General features: G+C 41.5%; 1 protein-coding gene across 4 annotated transcripts in view; it reads left to right on the plus strand.

The window, feature by feature from the left end:
• NKTR (natural killer cell triggering receptor) overlaps positions 1 to 21,182 on the plus strand; it is a 293,873-nt gene that overhangs the window by 81,660 nt on the left and 191,031 nt on the right. For all 4 annotated transcript variants that reach the window (XM_033931783.1, XM_033931786.1, XM_033931785.1 and 1 more), the window contains one exon: positions 1,237 to 1,324. In XM_033931783.1, the coding sequence (XP_033787674.1) occupies positions 1,237 to 1,324 (88 nt within the window). The remainder of the gene's footprint in view (positions 1 to 1,236; positions 1,325 to 21,182) is intronic.

Below are 21,182 nucleotides of genomic sequence, written 5' to 3' on the forward strand. Positions count from 1 at the left end.
GGTGATCCAGAAGAGCCAGGAGTATGATAATGTAGTACTTCTTAAAATCCTAAGTCTTGTCCACATGTCTTTAGAAAACAGGAAATGTGTGCTTTATTAATTAGAATTAATTTTAGCTTTACTTTGCATCAGTTTTTTTGGTTTGTCACTGTTTTATGTTGCCTAAATTGTTGGTATACTTATTTGATTTTAATTGTATGCGTTTCCTTGGTTTTGTCACTCATTCTCTGCTTTGAGCTTTTGGTAAAGCATGGTGAAAGTGCAATTTGATTTGGTCAAGCAGGATGTAGTACAAATTGTTGTATAATAGGAGTGTCAATGTATACTTTTGCAGTCTTGAATCTCATGTACTGCTCACCTTTTTTAGTTGTTTTACTTTAGATAAAAGTTTGAGAGTCCATTTAAGTTTTAAGTGTTAGTTATAGAATACAAAATGGGAAAATCTTTTTTAAGAGCCTTTATTTTCAAGTTGATGCTATTTCCGTCAGTAGCACCAAGGTGTTTTCTGTTCATAAGATTTTGTCAGTGTTTGAAATTTATTAGGCTTATTGTGCTGTGTGCTTCTGTTATTTGTCTGTTCATTAGCATTTTCATTTCTGGGCTTGTTTTATTGTTTTTCTGTAGACACCAGATGGGAGAAAACCATAGAAAAATCTAGCTTCATGAGTATAGATATTGCTTCTGTTTAAAACATGTCTTGGTATGTATATGGTTAGCAGTGTTTATGAACCTGGTTATGTAATACAGGTTGAAAACACATAGGCAGTCTTAATTAGTGTATGTTAACTGCAGCATGGCCCTTAGGAATAAGCTGGTCCTGTGTCAGATAATATGCACTAAAAGACCCTCATAATCTTTATCTAAACAGAATAATTCATAGACATTATCTTTCCTTTAGGTTACTCATGTAGTTTTGTTTCTAATTCACTGGAAGGCAAGTTTTAAAGTTCCACTGCAGGCATCTTTAGCTATTTACAATATGTTCAGTTTGTAAAGCTGTGTTTTAATAAACAGTATGTTCTTGTTGACCCTTGTGTTTTATATTTAAATATTTTATGTTTTTCTTCTGGATCTTTCATGATATTCTACCATATTTTTTAACACTCTGAGTTAGATGGAATTTCTTTGAGATGTTGGGGAATTTAAATTTGCACTTTTTCCTTTGTTGACCAATCACAGTTGCACCTGATAAGCTCCCAGCCTGTCTAATAACTTGTTTTTTTTCCCCCCAAACAGATGAAAACTTTATTCTCAAACATGACAGAGCATTCCTTTTATCAATGGCAAACCGAGGGAAACATACCAATGGTTCTCAGTTTTTCATGTGAGTAGGCTTGATTTAAGAGGTTGAGTTTTTTTTCTCCTTAAAAAGGAGGTGCTACTCATGAGAGGGTATTTTTTTTGAGACATGTTACATCACAAGTGAAAGAAAACAGAAACTTCAGTCTTTTAGACTTTAAACATAGGACTTTTTTTATCCAGAAGGTTTAAAGATCAGAAAAGATTGACTTTTGTCATAAGTATTTTGAAACTGACTTTTCTGTCTGCTCCCTCTGTTCTTTAAAGTGCATGCTGTTTTTAAAATATGACTTATGGTAAGTTCCCCCCCCCATTCCTGAAAACCTCTTGTTTTCTGTTGCTGAATTGATTATAAATGCAGAAAAGCTACAGCTATAGTCGGTGCAGCAGCAGAATGGTGTATCAGTATATCATACCATACCACACTATACCGTTTCTTATATCCTGCAATTTTCTACAAGGAATCAATGTGACTTACAATAAAAGTTACATCTGGAAAATGATGCCATAAGAAGTGTGTGTGTGTGTGGGGGGGGGGGGGGGGGCACTATACAGTTCCATGTCAGAAGACAAATTGATCTAGTTTGGCTTTCTGCCACATTACACTCATGGAGATAGTCCTAGGTCTCTTGGGAAAACTGGAACTATCTTTTTATCTAAACAAAATAATTCATAGGCATGATCTTTTAAGAAACTATTGAAAATTCATCTTTTTGTAAAAAAAATTATGTAAATAATGTAATATGCAGATTGAAGGTACATATTAGAAATAAGGCAGCTCTTTGTTTTATGTATTTGTTTTGTTAAATTTTATGTATGTTTAATTTTATGGAAATCACCTAGAAATTAGGAACTGTATAAATTTTAAAAATCTCTGATGTGGAGTAAAAGCAGTACTGGTTCTGACTGCCTTGTGATATAAACTGAGTCACCCTGTTATGCATTTGGAGCTGTGTCATTTAGAGGCATCCTATTTACAGTGGATGAATGTAAACTCAGTGTACATTATGAGGAGATGTACTTTAATACTTATAAAACATGCAGCTCTTTTTTTAAGATGATTCTAATATATGTGCTGCTTAGATTGGAGGAATGGAATGCTTATTTGTTCAGTATGCTTCTCTCTCTTTATAGATTTACTGGTAATATTTAGGTTGAAAAGCTGCTATTTTTAATGTATTTCAGTTGAATGATCCATTACTGGTCATAGGGATGCTTTAGTGCCATGAGCTGAGATTCTGAGAGTGTCAGAGGCTAAAGATTCATTCTCCAAAGAATATCTGGAATGTCAGACAATTATGATAAGACTAAGCACAGTAAGAGTTAATTATAGCAATTTCTCTTTAGAAAGAAATGAGATGGAAAAAAAAGACAAAAGCAGACAGTTTGATTGATATTGATACTTAAAGCTTTCAGAGTTGGAAGCATGTTAAAACTGATTATTCTTCTCGCACAATACTTTAGTTTCATTTAGGATTTGCTACACTAACTGTTCTCAGAAATGTCTAGTGAGGGTCATCCTTGAATCCCTGGGGTATGATTGCATAAATAAATGGACCAAACTGATCTATAACATTTCAATGAACATCTATTATTATAAAGTTTAATAGAGAAGGTAAGGATATTTCTCAGAGGACAAGCAGGCATTATATTCTCACAAGTGATCTGTAACTTGTTGCTAAAATCGTCTGTAGTACCTGAAGATTGGAGGGTGGTCAGGCAAAATGGTAGAAAAAAATTATAAAAAATAAAATGTGGAACATGTAGACAAACAGGTTATATTGGGACAGAGGAGATCTTGCTTCACCAATTTGCTTGACTTCTTTGAAGGTATGAAGAAGCATGTGGATAAAGGTGAGCCGGTTGATATGTCTAGATTTTCAGAAAGCTTTTGACAAAGTTCCTTATGAGAGGCTCATGAGAAAATTAAAGTGTCATGGGATAGGTGGCAAAGTTCAGTTGTGGACTAGGAATTGGTTATCAGATAGAAAACAGAAGGTCATTTTTCTCAATGGAGGAGAGTAAATATGGAGTGCCGCAGGGATCTGTACTGGGACCGGTGCTATTTAACTTATTTATAAATGATTTATAAATGATCTAGAAATTGGAACAACAAGTGATGTGATTAAATTTGCAGATGACACTAAACTGTTCAAAGTTGTTAAAACGCCTTCAGATTATGAAAAATTGCAGGTGGATCTTAGGAAATTGGAAGACTGGGTGTCCAAGTGGCAGATGAAATTTAAAGTGGACAAATGCAAAGTGATGCACATTGGGAAGAATAACCCAAATAAGTTACTAGATGCTAAGGTCCACCTTGGAGGTTAGTGCCCAAGAAAAGGATCTGGGTGTCATTGTAGACAGTACGATGAAACTTTCTGCACAATGTGTGGCAGTGGCCAAAAAAGCAAACAAAATGCTAGGAATTATTGATAAAGGTATGTTTAACAAGACTAAGAATGCTATGATGCCTCTGTATCGCTCCATGGTGTGACCTCACCTGGAGTATTGTGTTCAATTCTGGTCTTCTTTGTTATATCCCGCCCTTACCCAGGGCAGGTTACAAACTTGCATACAATACAAAAACTATAACATTTCATCAAACATTTTTTTGTTTTTTTTGTATTTCATCAAACATTACATATACCATCGACAATACATACTTCCACAATACAAAAACCTCCCATACAAAAACTCCAATAATACAAGAAGTACAAACCGTAAAATACACAGGCGACCAACACCTTATTATCTTCTTCTCCTTTTCATTAATAACACAGCCTCAAACCTTATCTTTCATCTGCCAAAAAAAGGTTTCGCTTCAACAGTTTTTTAAAGTTCTGTATATACTGCTGTCATTGAATATACTCAGGAAGCTTATTATCCCAGGACAAGCAGGCAGCATATTCTCAACACGTCGGTGACATCATCCATGGAGCCCCGTAGCGGACAGCCTCGCAAGCAGACTTGCTTGAAGAACTTTCAGAAAGTTTGCGAGTGCTGCACTGCGCATATGCAAATGCCTTCCCGCTGAACGTAGGTCATGCGTCTCCTCGGCGGTACCTCAGTTCTCGTTTTTCTGCGGAGCCAAGAAGCACCTGTTTCTCAGCTCTGTCCGTACTTTGAGTTCTGCCTTCTCGCACCGCAGCTTTTTCTTTTCCTTAATTCTTTATTTTAGTAGTTGCTGTGCAGCACGTCTCTCTTTTTTTTTTTTTTTTTAAAGTTTTCGGTTTTTTTCATCGGTTCTTGTCCGGCGGGGTATGGGCTCAGGCCCTGCTGCTGACCCTCGTTTGGCTGCGGCCGTCTTTTTTTCTATGTCCCGGCCTGTTACGGGCTTCAAAAGGTGTAGCCAGTGTAACTGGGCTATTTCAGTCACTGACCCGCACCGTTGGTGTATTAAGTGCTTGGGTCCCGAACATTGTCCTGAGTAATGCCCGTGCTTTGCTACCCTTCAAAAAAGAGCTATCCGGAGACATTGGGTCCAGATCTAGCAGTTCCATGGAGCCGTTTACAGACAAGGCCTCGATGGTGGCCTTGTCGGCCAAGTCCTTGGCCTCGAGCAAGTCGCCCTCATCCAGGAAGGCCTAGAACATAAGAACATAAGAAACGCCTTCGCCGGATCAGACCGAGGTCCATCTAGTCCAGCGATCCGCACCCGCGGCGGCCCATTTAAGTACTCCTTTTTGGAGACCCAGAATTACCGTATCCCTCAATATGATATGCAAGAAGGTGTGTATCCAACTTGCGCTTGAATCCCAGTACAGTAGTCTTCTCCACAACCTCCCCGGGGAGTGCATTCCAAGCACCCATCTCATCTGCTGTGCCGCCTAAGGTCTCGTCCTCAGGCAAGTCTGCTCTTCCCTCCACAGGTATGCTAGCTAAGAAGCCTCCAGCTGAGTCTCAGGCAGTCTAGGCAACGAGTGCAGTTGTGTCGGCCTCTACGAGACCTCCTCCGAAGCGTGCCTCCAAAACTAGGGAATACTCATCCTTGAGGTCACCCTCTGTGGAGTGCACCTTCTAGACCAGAGTCATTGGTCTCAGTGCCTGTCTTCGAGGACATGCTGCAAGCCATTTTAACCAGGCAGCTCACCTCTGTCTTTGCCAAGCTTACACCTGCCTCGACCCTGCTTTCTGCGAGCCAGTCTGAGCATCCTATCGAGACACAATGAGAAAAACCTGTTAGGTCTCAGCCTTTGTCCTCCAGTGACTCCTCGCCTCGTACTTCCAGGTCCAGGTCTCTGGCTGCTCGAGAGGTGGTGGAGAAGCCTCGATCGAGATCTCATTTGAAGCATTCCTCATCACCGAGGCACCTGTCTTCGAAGAAGGATATGGAGTCTTATCTACCTCATTCTTCGAGGCCCCTTTAAAAACCAGGCATAGGTCTCGAACTCTGAAACTTTCAACGCCTCGTGCTTCTCTATCTCGAGGCTCATCCAGGTCCCAGACTCCTCTATCGAGGCAAGCTATGAGGGATCCTCGTTCACCTCTTCCTACGAGGCATGAGTCAAGACATTCAGTTCCTCATACTCCTGGGACCTCTCCTTCGAGCCATCTCAAATGTAAGCATTCTCTGACTCCATCTATATCACACAGCGGAGCTTCTTCTGTGACTCTTACATTGGATACAGACGTCTCTTCCCAGTTCTCCATGGAGGCTTCCCCTTTTTGTTCAGTAACACCTCGTTCTCGCTCCACTTCTCCTGAGGGCTCTTCATCTTCGAAATCCACATCTTTTTCAAGATTCATCTTTGACATGAGTAAGGCTCTTCAAATTGACCTTCAATCTGAGTCTAAGTATTCTCCTGAATATTTGGCTGAAATGGAATTGCCCCATCTGCCAAAGGATTCTATGAGACTTCCCATAAATCCAGTTTTGAAGCAAACTTTCCTAAGAAATCTTGAGACTCCTTATTGTATTCCGGCTATCCCCTCAAAAATGGAATCTCGTTACCATACAGTTCCTTGTAAAGGGTTTGAGAAGCCACAATTGTCTCTCCAATCTGGTGGTAGAATCATCTCTCAAAAAATCTAATCCCACCAAAGTCTATGCTGCAGTCCTTCCAGGCAGAGAGGGATGGGCAGTGGATAAATTTGGACGCCGTCTGTATCAAAATTCCATGATGGCAAATAGGATTTTGAACTACAACTTCATATTCACATCTTATCTGAAGTACTGCATAAAGACCATGCCCTACTTCTTCTCCGACTTACCTGAGCAGTGGTTGCCTGAGTTTCAACAGCTCCACCATACTCTATCTCAAATACGTCCTTTTATGCTTCAAGTGACTTATGATGCATTTGAAATGTCATCTCGAGTTGCTGCTTTTTCTGTGGCAATGCGACGTCTGTCTTGGCTAAGGATCATGAATATGGATCCTAACCTTAAAGATCGCCTAGCCAATAAACCATGTCAAGGTAATGAGCTTTTCGACGAATCCAATGAGACAGCCACCAAGCGCCTGTCAGAGCATGAGCGGTCCTTTGCCTCTTTGATTTGACCTAAACCTAAGCCTGCAGCTCCTAAGCCTTATAGGACCACCTCCATGTCGTTATCCACAGAAATCCACTCCAGCTTACTCCAGGCCTCTACCCAGGAAACAGCCTCAGCAGCAGCGTCAACAAAAACCCCAAACTCCTGCTATAGCTAAGCCTGCACAGTCTTTTTAACAATCTAAATCTCAGCATACCATCCATCTTTATCCATCAGTCTTCTGTCCTCCCCATAGGAGGTCGTCTCCATCACTTATACCAACAGTGGGAACAAATTACATCAGACCTCTGGGTTCACACCATCATCAGAGAGGGTTACTCGCTCCAATTTGTTCAAATTCCACCAGATCTTCCTCCAAAAGAGTTTCCTTCCAACATGTTGCAACTTCTCCTTCTTTTTCAGGAGGCTCAGGCTCTTTTTCACCTCCGCACCGTTGAAGAGGTTCCCTTGAACCAACGGGACACTGGGTTTTATTCCTGTTATTTTCTGGTCCCAAAGAAGACGGAGGATTTGCGACCTATCCTGGACCTCAGAGCTCTTAACAAATTTCTTGTCAAAGAGAAGTTTCGGATGCTCTCTCTTCCAACCCTGTATCTCCTGATGGATTAAGGAGATTGGTTATGCTCCCTAGATCTCAAAGAGGCTTACACTTATATTCCAATCCATCCAGCCTCTCGCAGATTTTGGGTGGAGAATCTTCATCTTCAGTACAGAGTCCTTCCTTTCGGACTTGCATCATCTCCCAGAGTCTTCACAAAATGCCTGGTGGTGGTGGCTGCAGTTCTGCGGTCGTAGGGTCTTCAAGTCTTTCCATATCTGGAAGACTAGCTCATCAAAGCCTTGTCGCAACAGGGGGTTATTGTAGTGACCCAACGGACTATAGCGTTCCTCCAAAGTCTTGGGTTCAAAATCAATTTTCCAATGTCCCAGTTACGTCCCTCCCAAACTCTACAGTTTTATTGGAGCCATCCTGGACACTGTTCAACTCAAAGCATTCCTGCCTCAACAACGTCAAGATGCTCTTATTCACCTTTGTCAACGAGTGTCTTCCCTCACGTCAATCTCGGCAAGACACATGATGGTTCTTCTTGGTTACATGGCTTCTACAGTTCACATGACTTCTTTTCCCAGACTTCATCTCCGAATTCCCAACTGGACCCTGGCATCTCAGTGGCAGCAAGCTTGCGACCCACTCTCTCAACACATTACAGTGGCTCCTTAGTTGAGACAGTCTTTCCACTGGTGGATGCTCTCTTCAAATCTTTCCAGAGATTTGATATTGCACACGCCCCCTCATCAGAAGATTCTCATGACAGATTCCTCAACATACGCTTGGGGGGGTCGCACCTAGATGGACTCTGTACTCAAGGTCACTGGTCCAGCGTAGATCGTCAATGTCATATCAATCTGTTGGAACTCAGAGCGATCTTCTATTCTCTCAAAGCTTTTCAACATATTCTCCACGACACGGTAGTCCTCATTCGAATGGACAATCAGGTCGCCATTATGTAAACAAGCAGGGAGGAACAGGATCTCTCCCTCTTTGTCAAGAAGCTCTAAAGTTTTGGAAGTGGGCAATCCTTCACAATACCTTCCTAAGAGCTGTTTACATCCAGGGGGAGCATAACTGTCTGGCGGATAAATTGAGTCATTTTCTACAATCTCACGAATGGACACTCAATTCCTTGCCTCTCCATCACATTTTTGCTTAATGGGGAACTCCTCAGATAGACCTCTTTGCATCTCCCCACAACAACAAACTGCCTCAGTTCTGCTCCAGGATACTCTCCTCACCGCCTCGAGGCAGATACTTTTCTTCTGAAATGGGAAAATCAGTTTCTTTATACATTCCCTCCATTCCCTCTGATTCTCAAGACTCTTGTCAAACTCAAGAAGGAGCATGCTGCCATGATTTTGATAGTTCCTCAGTGGCCCATACAACCCTGGTACTCCTTTCTACTTCAACTCAGCACCAGGGAGCCTCTACTTCTACCAGTATTTCCCTCTCTGCTTACACAGAGTCAAGGGTCTCCGATTCATCCCAATCTGCAGTTTCTACACGTCACAGCTTGGTACTTCTCAACCTAACTGCCATTCTACAGTTCTTTTAATCTGTACAGGACATTCTAGAGGCTTCCAGGAAGCCTTCCACTAGGCAGTGTTACACCCAGAAATGGACTAGATTATCTGCTTGGTGTACTATTCATCACAAGGAACTGCAATCTACTTCCTTGCCTTCAGATTTGGATTACCTGTTGCACTTATCCCAATCTGTCCTCAAATCCACATCCATTTGAGTCCACCTCAGTGCAATTGATGCTTTTCACCAGCCTATTGAAGGGAAACCCCTGTCTGCTCACCCTGTGGTTTCCCAATTTATGAAAGGACTTTTCAATGTCAAACCATCTCTCAAGCTGCCTCCAGTGGGATCTCAATGTTGTTCTTGCTCAACTGATGAAGCCTCCTTTCAAACCAATAGATTCTGCTCATCTCAAATATCTCACTTGATAAATGGTTTTTCTCATTGCACTCACCTCTGCTAGACGAGTCAGTGAGCTACAAGCTCTAGTGGCGAATCCACTTTTCACAGAATTCCATCATGACAAAGTTGTCCTCCGTACTCATCCGAAATTCTTACCTAAAGTGGTTTTGGATTTTCATCTCAATCAATCCATTGTACTCCCAGTGTTTTTTTCAAAGCCTCATTCTCATCCTGGAGAAACAGCTCTTCATACTCTGGACTGTAAGCGTTCTTTGGCTTTCTACTTGCAAGGCACTCAACCTCACAGAACTACTCAACTTTTTAATCTCCTTCGACCTGAATAAGTTGGGGCATCCTGTTTCCAAACGAACCATCTCCAACTGGATGGCTGCTTGCATCTCTTTCTGCTATGCTCAGGCTGGTATCCCTCTACAGGGTCGAGTCACAGGCCATAAAGTCAGAGCTATGGCGGCGTCTGTAGCTTTCCTCAGATCAACTCCTATTGAGGAAATCTGCCACTTGGTCCTCGGTTCATACATTCACCTCTCATTATTGTCTGAATACTTTCTCCAGACGGGATGGCCTTATTGGCCAGGCAGTTTTACAACATTTATTCTCCTAATCTCCCACCATCCCATTCTGGTTAGCTTGGAGGTCACCCACATATTGAGAATATGCTGCCTGCTTGTCCTGGGATAAAGCACACTTACTTACCGTAATAGTTGTTATCCAGGGACAGCAGGCAGATATTCTCACAACCCACCCACCTCCCCTGGTTGGCTTCTTAGCTAGCTATCTGAACTGTGGTACCTCAGGGGATGCATGACCTACGTTCGGCAGGAAGACACTCGCGCATGCGCGGTGCAACACTCGCAAACTTTTTGAAAGTTCTTCATGTAAGTCTGCTTGCGAGGCTGCCGCAATGGGGCTCCGTGGATGATGTCACCTACATGTTGAGAATATCTGCCTGCTGTCCCTGGATAACAACTGTTACTGTAAGTAACTGTGCTTTCCATTCCCTAGGCCCTATACAATGAAATATACTGTCTCTAGACACCCTAAGTTTCAGCTACCTGCCTGCCTCAAGAATGCTATAGCAGCACTAGAAAAGGTTAAAAGAAGAGCGACCACAATGATAAAGGGGATGGAACTCCTCTCGTATGAGGAAAGACTAAAAAGGTTAGGGCTCTTCAGCTTGGAAAAGAGACAGCTGAGGGGAGATATGATTGAAGTCTACAAAATCCTGAGTGGAGTAGAATGTGTACAAGTGGATCGATTTTTCACTCAGTCAAAAATTACAAAGACTAGGGGACACTTGATGAATTTAAAGGGAAATACTTTTAAAACCAGTAAGAGGAAATATTTTTTCACTCAGAGAATAGTTAAGCTCTGGAACGCATTGCCAGAGATTATGGTAAGAGTGGATAGTGTAGCTGGTTTTAAGAAAGGTTTGGACAATTTCCTGAAGCAGTGTTCTCCCCAGAAATTTTTTCCAGCCGGATGGCATGAAAAAGTAGCTGGGTGGAGTGGGCGAGACGGGAAATTTGGTGGTGGGGAAAAATAAGGGCTCCTTTTACAAAGATGCGTGAATGCCTTAATGCGCGGAATAGCGTGCGCTAAATTGCCGCGCATGTAGCCGCTACCGCCTCTTAAGCAGGCGATAGTTTTTTAGATAGCATACGCTAACCCGGTGTGTGCGCTAAAAACACTAGTGCACCTTTGTAAAAGGAGCCCTAAATGTGTACTATTTTTATTAATTATTATTTTTCAATGCTCACTATGACTTCCTTTTTTTAAGGTTTGACACTTGTGCCAGAATATTTTTACTAAATTTAAGAAGTATCCAATTCTAGAAGTGAATAATTAGATATTCGCCCTCTTTCAAATGGTATAGAGATTTAAAAAAGGGAAGTGTGTTAATGAAATCATCAGGTTCAATCTAGCCATTTATTTCTGCTTGAATTTAAACAACTAAAAAAAAAGATAAATATAGCTCATCCAGTCATATAAGAAACGTCTCTACAGCACCTCTAATAATATTTTGATCACTAGATTCCTTCTTGAGGTCTCACTGACGATATGAAATAGATGCGATCCCCACTTCCAAACCTCTTCCACATAATTTATGGAGAGGTGTTACTGAGCCTTGAAGGAGACCTGTGTGATCACACTACAGCAAAATAAAAAAGTAGCAGATAAAAATCAAAGTGAGAGCTAGGCAAAACAGTTTAGGTAAAAATGCAGGTAATAATTAGCAATGTATTAAAATATTTTATTTTTATTTGCTTATAATGTCATTTGAAAGCTGTTTGATGTTAATACAGCTTTAATTTAATTCATTATAATGTGTGTGTGTGGGGGGGGAACAACACCTACATCAACAGTCAAGTTAGCATAGGGTCATTAAATCCAGTGGCGTACCTAGTATATATGACAGCCAGTGCTTATCATTTTTTAATAACCCCATCCTCTATATAAAAATAGTTATTTTTAGTAATAATCCATGAGTTACACAACAAAGGTGCACCTAGGAAAAGGCAGCATCTTAAACACTGCAGTGAGCACTAGAACACCAACACATACATTATAAAACTAAACAAGCCAGATCCTGCACAGTCAATTGATCCTGTAGTCAATGCTAACAGAAAGCCATGTCCTTTTCATACACACAGAACAGAGATACACCCTCGCCCAATATGGAATAATCACAAACTAAAAATAGAAATATGTAGACAAAAGTTAAACTGAAACGCCAAGAAACTAGACTCTGCATACAATGCAACACCACAGAAACAGTGACACGTACCCTAATACTGTGCAAAATATAAAGACAGTAGATGTAAATTTGAAAAAACCTGTACATAACAATCACCACTTTACAAATTAACAAATATAAATAAAACAGGGAAGAGAGAAATAAGAAAATACCATTTTATTGGACTAATCCATTTTTCAATTAGTAGTAATTAGCTTTCAGAGGCCAAATCTTTCTTCAAGACAGTACAGTATACTGCTGTTATGGTATCCTGTCCTGACCTGAGGAAAGGGGTTTAGTCCCCAAAAAACTGCCTTATTTCCATTTCCTATTGATAAACTTTAATCAATACAGTTACAATACTACTTGATTCTACATAAAGCAACAACAAAATTTTTTTTTCCACCTTTGTCATTTCTGCTTTAATCATCTTCTCTTCACTCTCTTCTTTCTATTCAGCGTTTGTCCTCGCTCCCTTCCATGCAACATCTGTCCTCTCTCTTTGCCCCTTCCACCCAGCCTCTGCCCTCTCTCTCTCCCCCTTGCATCCACTGCCCACCCTCTCTGCCCTTTCCATCCAGTGTCCACCCTCTCTCTATTCCATATGGCATCTTCCCTCTTTCTATGTCACTTCAATAAACTGTATATCCTTTGCCTTTTCTCTCCTTTGTACTCTGTGCCCTTTGTACTCCTGTGCCCTTTCTCTCCATTTCAGCTTCACCCCCTCTCCATTTTTTTTGTTTCCACCACTTCCCCTATGCTCTGGCACCTCTAACCTCTTCTCTCCCCCATGCCCTGGCATCTCTCTCCTCTCCTTCCATCTCCCCCTTCCACTCTATAATCTGGCATCTCTTCTTCTTCCTTTCTCTCCTTCCTTCCTTTCACCTGGTCTGGCATCTGTCTCCTCCCCCTCCCCCCATATGCCCTGACATCTCTCTCTCCTCCATGGTCTGGTAGCTCCTTTCCTTTCCCTCCCTCCTATGGTCTTGGCATCTCTTTCCTCTCCTCTCCCTTCTCTGGTCTTCCTTCTCCCCAATTGGGTGCAGCAGCAGCACTTCTCTTCCTCTCCCCCCCTCCCCAATTGGGTGCTGCTGCAGCATTTCTCTTCCCATCCCTCCCTTCATGCCCTGGAATCTCTCTCCTCTCCTTTGTCTCCCTCTGCTTCCTTGCTCTGGCACTTTTCATTCCTTTCCCTCTAGTCTGGCATTTGTCTCCTTAGTTTCCCTTCCCTCCCCTCCCCCATGCCCTGGCATCTCTCTCCGCTCCCCCACCCCCTCCATAATCTTGCATCTCCACTCCTTCCTTTCTCTCCCTCCTTCCTTCCTTTCCCCTGGTCTGGCATCTGTCTCCTTCTCCCCCCCATAGTCTGGTATCTCCTTTCCTTTTCCTCCCTCCTATGGTCTTGGCATCTCTTTCCTCTCCTCTCCTTTCCCTGGTCTTCCTCCCCCCCCCCCAATTGAGTGCAGCAGGAGCATTTCTCTCCCCCTTAATTGGGTGCAGCAGTAACAGCATTTCTCTCCCCCCATCAGTTCTCCCTCCCCCGCCTCGGTCGGCAGATTCGCTACAGGCTAAGGCAGGAGATAGGTCAGCAACGGAGGTAAGCTTACAACTTGGAGCTCTTCCTTGCTTCGGGCCTTCCTCGCTGCCGGGTCCTGCCTTCATGGAAACAGAAAGTAGGCAGGACCCGGCAGCGAGGAAGGCCCGAAGCAAGCAAGAACACCAAAGTTGTAAGCTTTCCTCCCTGCCCTATCTCCCTGCCTTAGCCTGTAGCGAATCTATTTCTCGGACCTTCTTCATTTCTCTTAGGTATCTTCTCCCTCCGTTAGCCAGCAGCAGTTACTGAAGCACGCAGCTGCGAGCTTCCCCCTCTCCTCTTTCTGATTGGTTTCACTTTGTGCAGGAGCGTCTTGTGCAATAAGCTGCAGAACAAAAGTAAACACGACGTAGGGGTTCTTCCTGTTTGTGCACTGGGTCATAATGAGCCTGCAGCCCCTGCCTCCAACTGCGACTGTAAAAATCGACCAGCAGTAGGAAAATTGTTTAAAACAGTAAAGCTGAAAACCCTTTTTCTGGCGCTTAAAAAAAAAAAAAAAAGTCAGGCGAAGGCGAATTTGCAGCCAAGATGACAGCCGGGCGCTCACCTAATCTAGCCGGGCGGGGCGCCCGGCTGAAAGGTGCTAGGGAGAACACTGCTGAAGGAAAAGTCCATAGTCTGTTTTTGAGAAAGACATGGGGGAAGCCACTGCTTACATTACATTACATTACAGATTTCTATTCCGCCATTACCTTTCGGTTCAAAGCGGATTACAAAAAGAGTTATGGAAGAAGGGTTACAACGTTAGATCAGAGAAGGTTTCCAAGAGAGGGAAAAGTAGGATCTGGGGTTAGGGAGGGGATAATAAGAGGGGGTTAAGCTTTATCATGGTATTAAGCTTTTATTAAGGGATTTCTTGAAGAGTATAGTTTTTATTTCCTTTCTGAACATCTTGTAGTCTGGGGTTGTTGTCAATAGGTTGGAGACTTGGTTGTCTATCTTACACATACATCCTCATCAATGGAGGAACTATCTCCCTCCTAGGAGCATCGTCTTGTAGCTTGATGCATCTCTATGCACAGGCACTACTTCCCTCAACGCACACGTCCTGATTTCCTCTAATAAGGAGTATTTTGTGGAGTCTGACTGTTAACTGAGATTCAGAATCTCAGAGAGAGCAAGACCAGAAGGCCTTGAGCATGTGCAAATGCTCAAAGCCCAGTGCAGCTCAGCACAGGCAACAGGGAGGATCTCTGCAGCACCACCCAGCCCAGAAGAGGGAGGATCTTCGGGCACTGGCTTGTCCTATGCGTTGGTGCTGGTGCCGGTGCCCAATCTGGGTAAGGGATTTCGTTTCGGTGCTCAGGGGGGACGTAGAATTACAGGGGAGGGGGGCAACGTGAGCAAGGGGGAGGATGTCGGTTCACAGAGGGGGATGCTGTATCGCGGGAGGGGGGTATGGAGCAGCATCGGTGGCCTCAAGGGGGGGCGGAATGGAGCAGTGCTGGTAGCCTCGGGGGGGGGGGGAGGTGGAACAGATCAGAGTGAGTTTCCCTTACTTCCTATGGGGAAACTCGCTTTGATATACGAGCAATTTGGTTTACGAGCATACTTCTGGAACGAAATATGCTCGTAAACCAAGGTTCCACTGTATATCACTTAATATCTCTACATGGATGGGAAAAGGGGGCAATGTCTGGAAAGCAGTATATACTAATGCTCGAAGTATGGGAAATAAGATTCTGGATCTAGAAGCTGTGATGGAAGAAAAGGAATTGGATATAGTGGCGATCACAGAGATGTGGTTCATAGAGAACCATGACTGGGATGTAGTTATACTGGTCTATAATCTGTTCAGGAAAGACAGGGAAGGAAGAAAAGAAGGGGGAGTAGTGTTATGTTAGATCATATTAAAGCAAAACAACAACAAATCAAATGGTGATCTATTAGTAAAATAAATATATATTAGAGACCATTGAAAAATCAAAAATGAACATAGATTTTGCGGGGACAAGCCTCAGACTTAGGAATACATCTTCCCATACTGGGACTTCTTCAAGAGAATGGAAGCGTCTTATTCTCTTGCCTCCTTATCACATCTCTGGCTTGTTCCCCACCTCCCTACCAAATTAATTCATTGATCTTTAATCACTTAACACTTTCTAAACTGCATAAACCTTATTATAAAAATACTTACAAATTTTATTTCCACTATTTAAATAATTTTAAAAAACCTCATTCATTATTTTAATAATATAAATATATGAAAAACTCTCACTTTTATGATTTGGAGTACATATATGCTCTAAAGAATCAGCATGCCATTTTTGAAACTCGAAACCAACCATGAGACTGAGTTATGAAAACGTTATGAAAAAACAGCACTTGTAATTTAAAGTGCTGTATACGTGCTTATCATTTTCAATTAATCTGATTGTTCTCATTCAAAGTTATTGTTCCATTGCATTTCATTTCATTTAAATTCTTTGACATTTCATTTCCTTTCTTTCTTCATCTGTCCTACAACTCATTCAATTTCATCAACAGTTGAAAGTGCTTCAAGTGTTTCAAGTGCATAGTAAAAAGTGCTCATGTGCTATAAATACTTCAGTTTGTCATTTCTTCAACTCAAGTAGATTTCAATTCATATAAAGTTCAGTTCATAACGTTCAATTAATTTCAACTTGTACGTCATATGATATTTCAAGTACTTAGCTTAAATTGCTCATTGCAAAACCAGCGCTGTTGCTTGTAAACGTTATCCGACAAGGCCTTCGTTTCGCGGGACAAACTTATAGCACCCGCTGCATCAGGGATGTAACTTAAGCAACGCTGAAAAAAAGAGCTAAGAGTTAAAAATTCATAAAGATAAACTGTATAAAAGCAATTTTACACACACAAGCTTTTCAACGTTACCTTATTATAATATTATTATTATATTATTATAAGAATTAAATTAAATTATTCTAAACTCCATAACCGTGTTGGCTTGTTTGTTTGTAAAGCTATCTATTTAAAATGTAAAGCTAGCTATCCTCTTCATAAACTCTTATTTCTTATTATGTCCTTCCCACATTTATTGAATTACCTGTAAACTGTGTCGAGCTTTATCTTTATGGAGATGATGCGGTATACAAACTTAAGGTTTAGTTTAGTTTATTTTAGTAAGTTGAAAAGTTTGTGTGTAAAGTTGTTTTTATACAGTATCTTTTTGAATTTTTAACTCTTAGCTCTTTTTTTAGCGTTGCTTAAGTTACATCCCTGATGCAGCGGGTGCTATAAGTTTGTTTTGAACCATTTGAACTGAACTTTATATGAATTGAAATCTACTTGAGTTGAAGAAATGACAAGCTGAAGTATTTATAGCACATGAGCACTTTTTACTATGCACTTTAAGCACTCGAAGCACTTTACTATGCACTTTAAGCACTCAAAGGCTACTAAAATGGTGTGTGGTCTTCATGATAAGGCATATGGGGACAGACTTAAAGATCTCAATCTGTATACTTTGGAAGAAAGGCAGGAGAGGGGAGATATGATAGCCGTTTAAATACTTACGTAATATAAATGTGCATGAGTCGAGCCTCTTTCATTTGAAAGGAAACTGCAATGAGAGGGCATAGGATGAAGTTAAGAGGTGATAGGCTCCAGAATAATCTGAGGAAATACTTTTTTACGGAAAGGTGGTAGATGCATGGAACATTCTCCCGGAAGAGGTAGTGGAAACAGAGACTGTGTCTGAATTCAAGAGGGCCTGGGATAGGTATGTGGGATCTCTCGGAGAGAGAAAGAGATAATGGTTACTGTGGATGGGCAGACTAGATGGGCCATGTGGCCTTTATCTGCCGTCATGTTTCTATATTTCAATTTTACATGTCCATTTACTCCACTCTGTATTAAAACAGTTCTCAGAATTTGAGCAATTTCTACCTCCAGACAAAACAATTTCAATTTCAACAACTATCTAAGTATGAGTGGCTAGAGCAACTTTTGATATTTCTTCTATAACTTCTACAGTGGCAATTGCAGTGCACCTTTTAGCCTGGCTAAGAATCTCCAACCTGGAAACTTCAGGAATGCCTTTCCAATGTGCCTTATAAGGAAGATGACCTCTTTGGAGAAAATATTGAAGAAGCTGAAGATAAAATAAAAAACACACAGATACTATGCCAACTTTTTATCTAAACTAGACACCTCTCAATCTTCTTCATCATCCAGAAGATATTCTGCCTCCGCCAGACATTCCTATTACAACACCATAAGAAGATACAGTCGGCCACTGCCTTCATCTTCTATGCCTGCTCCTCAAAGATATTGTGCGAAAGAACACATAAATCGCCTCAATCTCAAACAGCAGTTGTTCTAGAAGACGTTATCAACACTTCCTGAGTCTTCCTCGCAATCTGCCCATCAGAGGTAGATTGATTCATTTTCACCTTCGTTGGACTCTTATAACATCAGATCAATGGGTACTTTGAATTGTTGCCCACTTGCTTAGAAAACTTCCAAACCACTCATCAAAAAAAGTCTCTCCTCAACTCCTTCCAGAAGATCCTCCTTTACCAAGAACACTCAGCCCTTTTTCAGCTAAATGCAATAGAACCTGTTCCTCTGCAGGAGAGAGACTGGGGGTTCTACTCCAAGTATTTCTAAAAATCAAAAAAGACCAGAGGCCTTTGACCTATTCTAGACCTCTGGGGCCTAAACAAATACTTGTTGAAGGAGAGGTTTTGCATGGTCTCTCTGCGAACCCTTATATTGGCAGTCCCTGAGTTACAGATGCCTGTCTTAAGTACGACTCATACTTAAGAATGTGGTTGCAGCTTCATTTGATTTCACTGAGCAGTATTTCCAGTGGCAAAGACTCCTACACTTCTCCTGTAGCAGATTCAGGAATGATGCATAGCAACATTAAGAACAGTGTGTGGTTGTGTATGCTGTACTTTAGAAGGAACACTGGTAGGGACAGTTGGCCCTTTTGTCATCTGGGAGCAGAGGTAAGCAGTAAGAATCTTAAGATCTACAAGTTCCGAGTTTCATAGTAATCCGACTTAAGAACAGCTTTAAAAACTTAACTCATTCTTAAGCTGGGGGACTGCCTGTACCTCTAACTAGAAAAGGGAGATTGGCTTTGCTTTCTAGATCATATCCAGCCTACCTGCTCACAGAAAGTTTCTTCACTTTTGCATTGGATCTCAAACACGTCCACTACAAAGTCTTACCCTTTGGACTAGCTTCGGTCCCTCGTGTCTTCACAAAATGCCCAGTGGTAGTGGCAGCAGCTCAAGGCACATGGAGATTTCATATATTTTCCTAGTTGGACAACTGGTTGATCAAGGCTTCTTCATTGCAAATGGCTCAACATGCCATGCCATCATATCTATACCTATTTCAGATGCTGGAGTTCATAGAGCTTTCTTAGACACTACTCTGTGTCGAGCTTTTCTACCGAATGTGAGAGCCGACAATGTAATTCGCTTGTATCAAACAGTCACACATAACTCCACATCAGATACTGCACTTTCTGAGACACAAATGTGTCCACAGTACACATCACCCTGTTTGCATGTCTTCACCAAGCAGTATCCCACATTCGACCTTGTGGACCCAATGGTCTCAAGCCATGGGACATCTGTCTGCTCCAATTCAGGTCACCCCCAGACCTTTGCTGCTCCCTCCAGTGGTAGAAGGGGCCACACAGCCTTACTCGAGAACTTCCAATTAAACCCCCCTTTCATCAAAAAATTCTAACCACATACACTTTCATGGGATGCACATCCGAATGGCCCCCACACTCAAGAAGTATGGTTTTGCCAAGAATAAACTATATCGATCTCCTAAAACAGGGTTGCCAATGTCAGTCCTTGAGAGTTGCAATCCTGTCAGGTTTTCAGGATTCCCCCAATGAATTTGCATGAGATCTATTTGCATGCACTTCTTCCATTGTATGCAAATAGATCTCATGCATATTCATTTGAGAGATCCTGAAAACCCAACTTGGCAAGAGCCAAGGTTGGAAATCCCTGTCCTAGAACTATGAGTTGTAGACAATGCTCTCAAAATATTATAAGATTGACTCCTCCGCCAAGTAGTCTATCACTCCCTTTGAATGGAAGCAATCCAAATTTGGACTTGGGTGACTATTCACGACATACTTCATAGAGAAGTTTACCTAGCAGGGAAGCCGAATATATTAGTGGACAAATTGAGCAGACTTCCTAAATCTCATGAATGATCTCTGAGCACAACCATCTTTACGGTTGATTTTCTCCAGCTGGGTCACCTAGGACATAGATCTTTTTGCTGTTATTCTGCTACAGACTCCATACCCCAATTGTATTGTGCAAAAGCCTTCCTCATTCATTGGAAGGGACACACACACACACTCACTCACACTCTCTCTCACATACTCACTCACTCTCTCACATACTCACTCTCTCACATACTCACTCTCTCACATACTCACTCACTCTCACACACTCACTCTCTCACATACTCACTCACTCACAAACTCACTCTCTCACATACTCACTCACTCTCTCACATACTCACTCACTCACACTCTTCCATATAGTCCTCAGTTCTTGATTCTATTTCGGGGGGGGGGGGGGGGACATCAGAGAAAGAAATCTCACACAAGTACAGTCAAATTCTCTTTGAGGAGAATTTGACTGCTTACTAAAATTGGTAAGCTCACAGTCAAAAGTCTCATCGTATTACTCGTGACTGGTCATTTTATTGGAAATTGACATTATTAAACATACATAGTTGATACATCTTCCAATCACAATCCATTTACAAATTGAAGTCACATGGTTTTCTTAATTTTACTTAGCTAGTAATTTCCTTAGCAACAGTGACTTAACTCATCACATGCTATTGGTTTACTGAGGTCATGTTGACCCTTGCAGTCATGTTCTCTTCTATTGCAAATATCTCGTTTACAGAAACAATCACATGATTATCTATAACTCCAACTCATCAATATTTGCCCTAACTATGTAAATTAAAGAAAAATATGTATTTATAAACAGATGTGTTAGTGTGACTTTTAGCTCATTTTCAGGGCCTGTTATATTATGGCTCCAGCTTCTTGTTCCAGACATTAAATCAAAATATTTTGTTCTATGAAGGAAAAATATGTACTCTGCGAACTATCTTTGCTGTGTCACAGGTTACTGAAGGATTTCTATTATATCAGTTACATCTTTCATGTCATATTAATGTCTTTTTAAAGTCTTAACTAAAAGTGTATCTAATACATATTGATTATGGGCCCCCCTTATATTCTGCATAATATAATTATCCTCATCAGTAGAAAAAATAATTTTATTTTCTGTTTTGTGATTACAATATATCAGATTTGAAATGTGTATCCTGCCAGAGCTAGTGTTGGCAAGCGTGAGCTGGGACCTAACAGAGAGGAAAAGTCTTTTTTGTTTGTTTTGTTTACACTACTGCACTGATGGGTTGGAGAGGGAAAAGGGGGATGGGGTGGGTGAAAAGGCTACAAAATAAACCCACCAAGATGTTTGAGAAAAATGCCCAGTTGGGCAGGAAAAGTGAATTGAATCAAAAAATTGATTCAATAGGCTGAATCAAATCGAAATTTTTTTCCCTG

This window comes from Geotrypetes seraphini, chromosome 2, assembly GCF_902459505.1.
Source record: "Geotrypetes seraphini chromosome 2, aGeoSer1.1, whole genome shotgun sequence".
Lineage (NCBI taxonomy): Eukaryota > Metazoa > Chordata > Amphibia > Gymnophiona > Dermophiidae > Geotrypetes > Geotrypetes seraphini.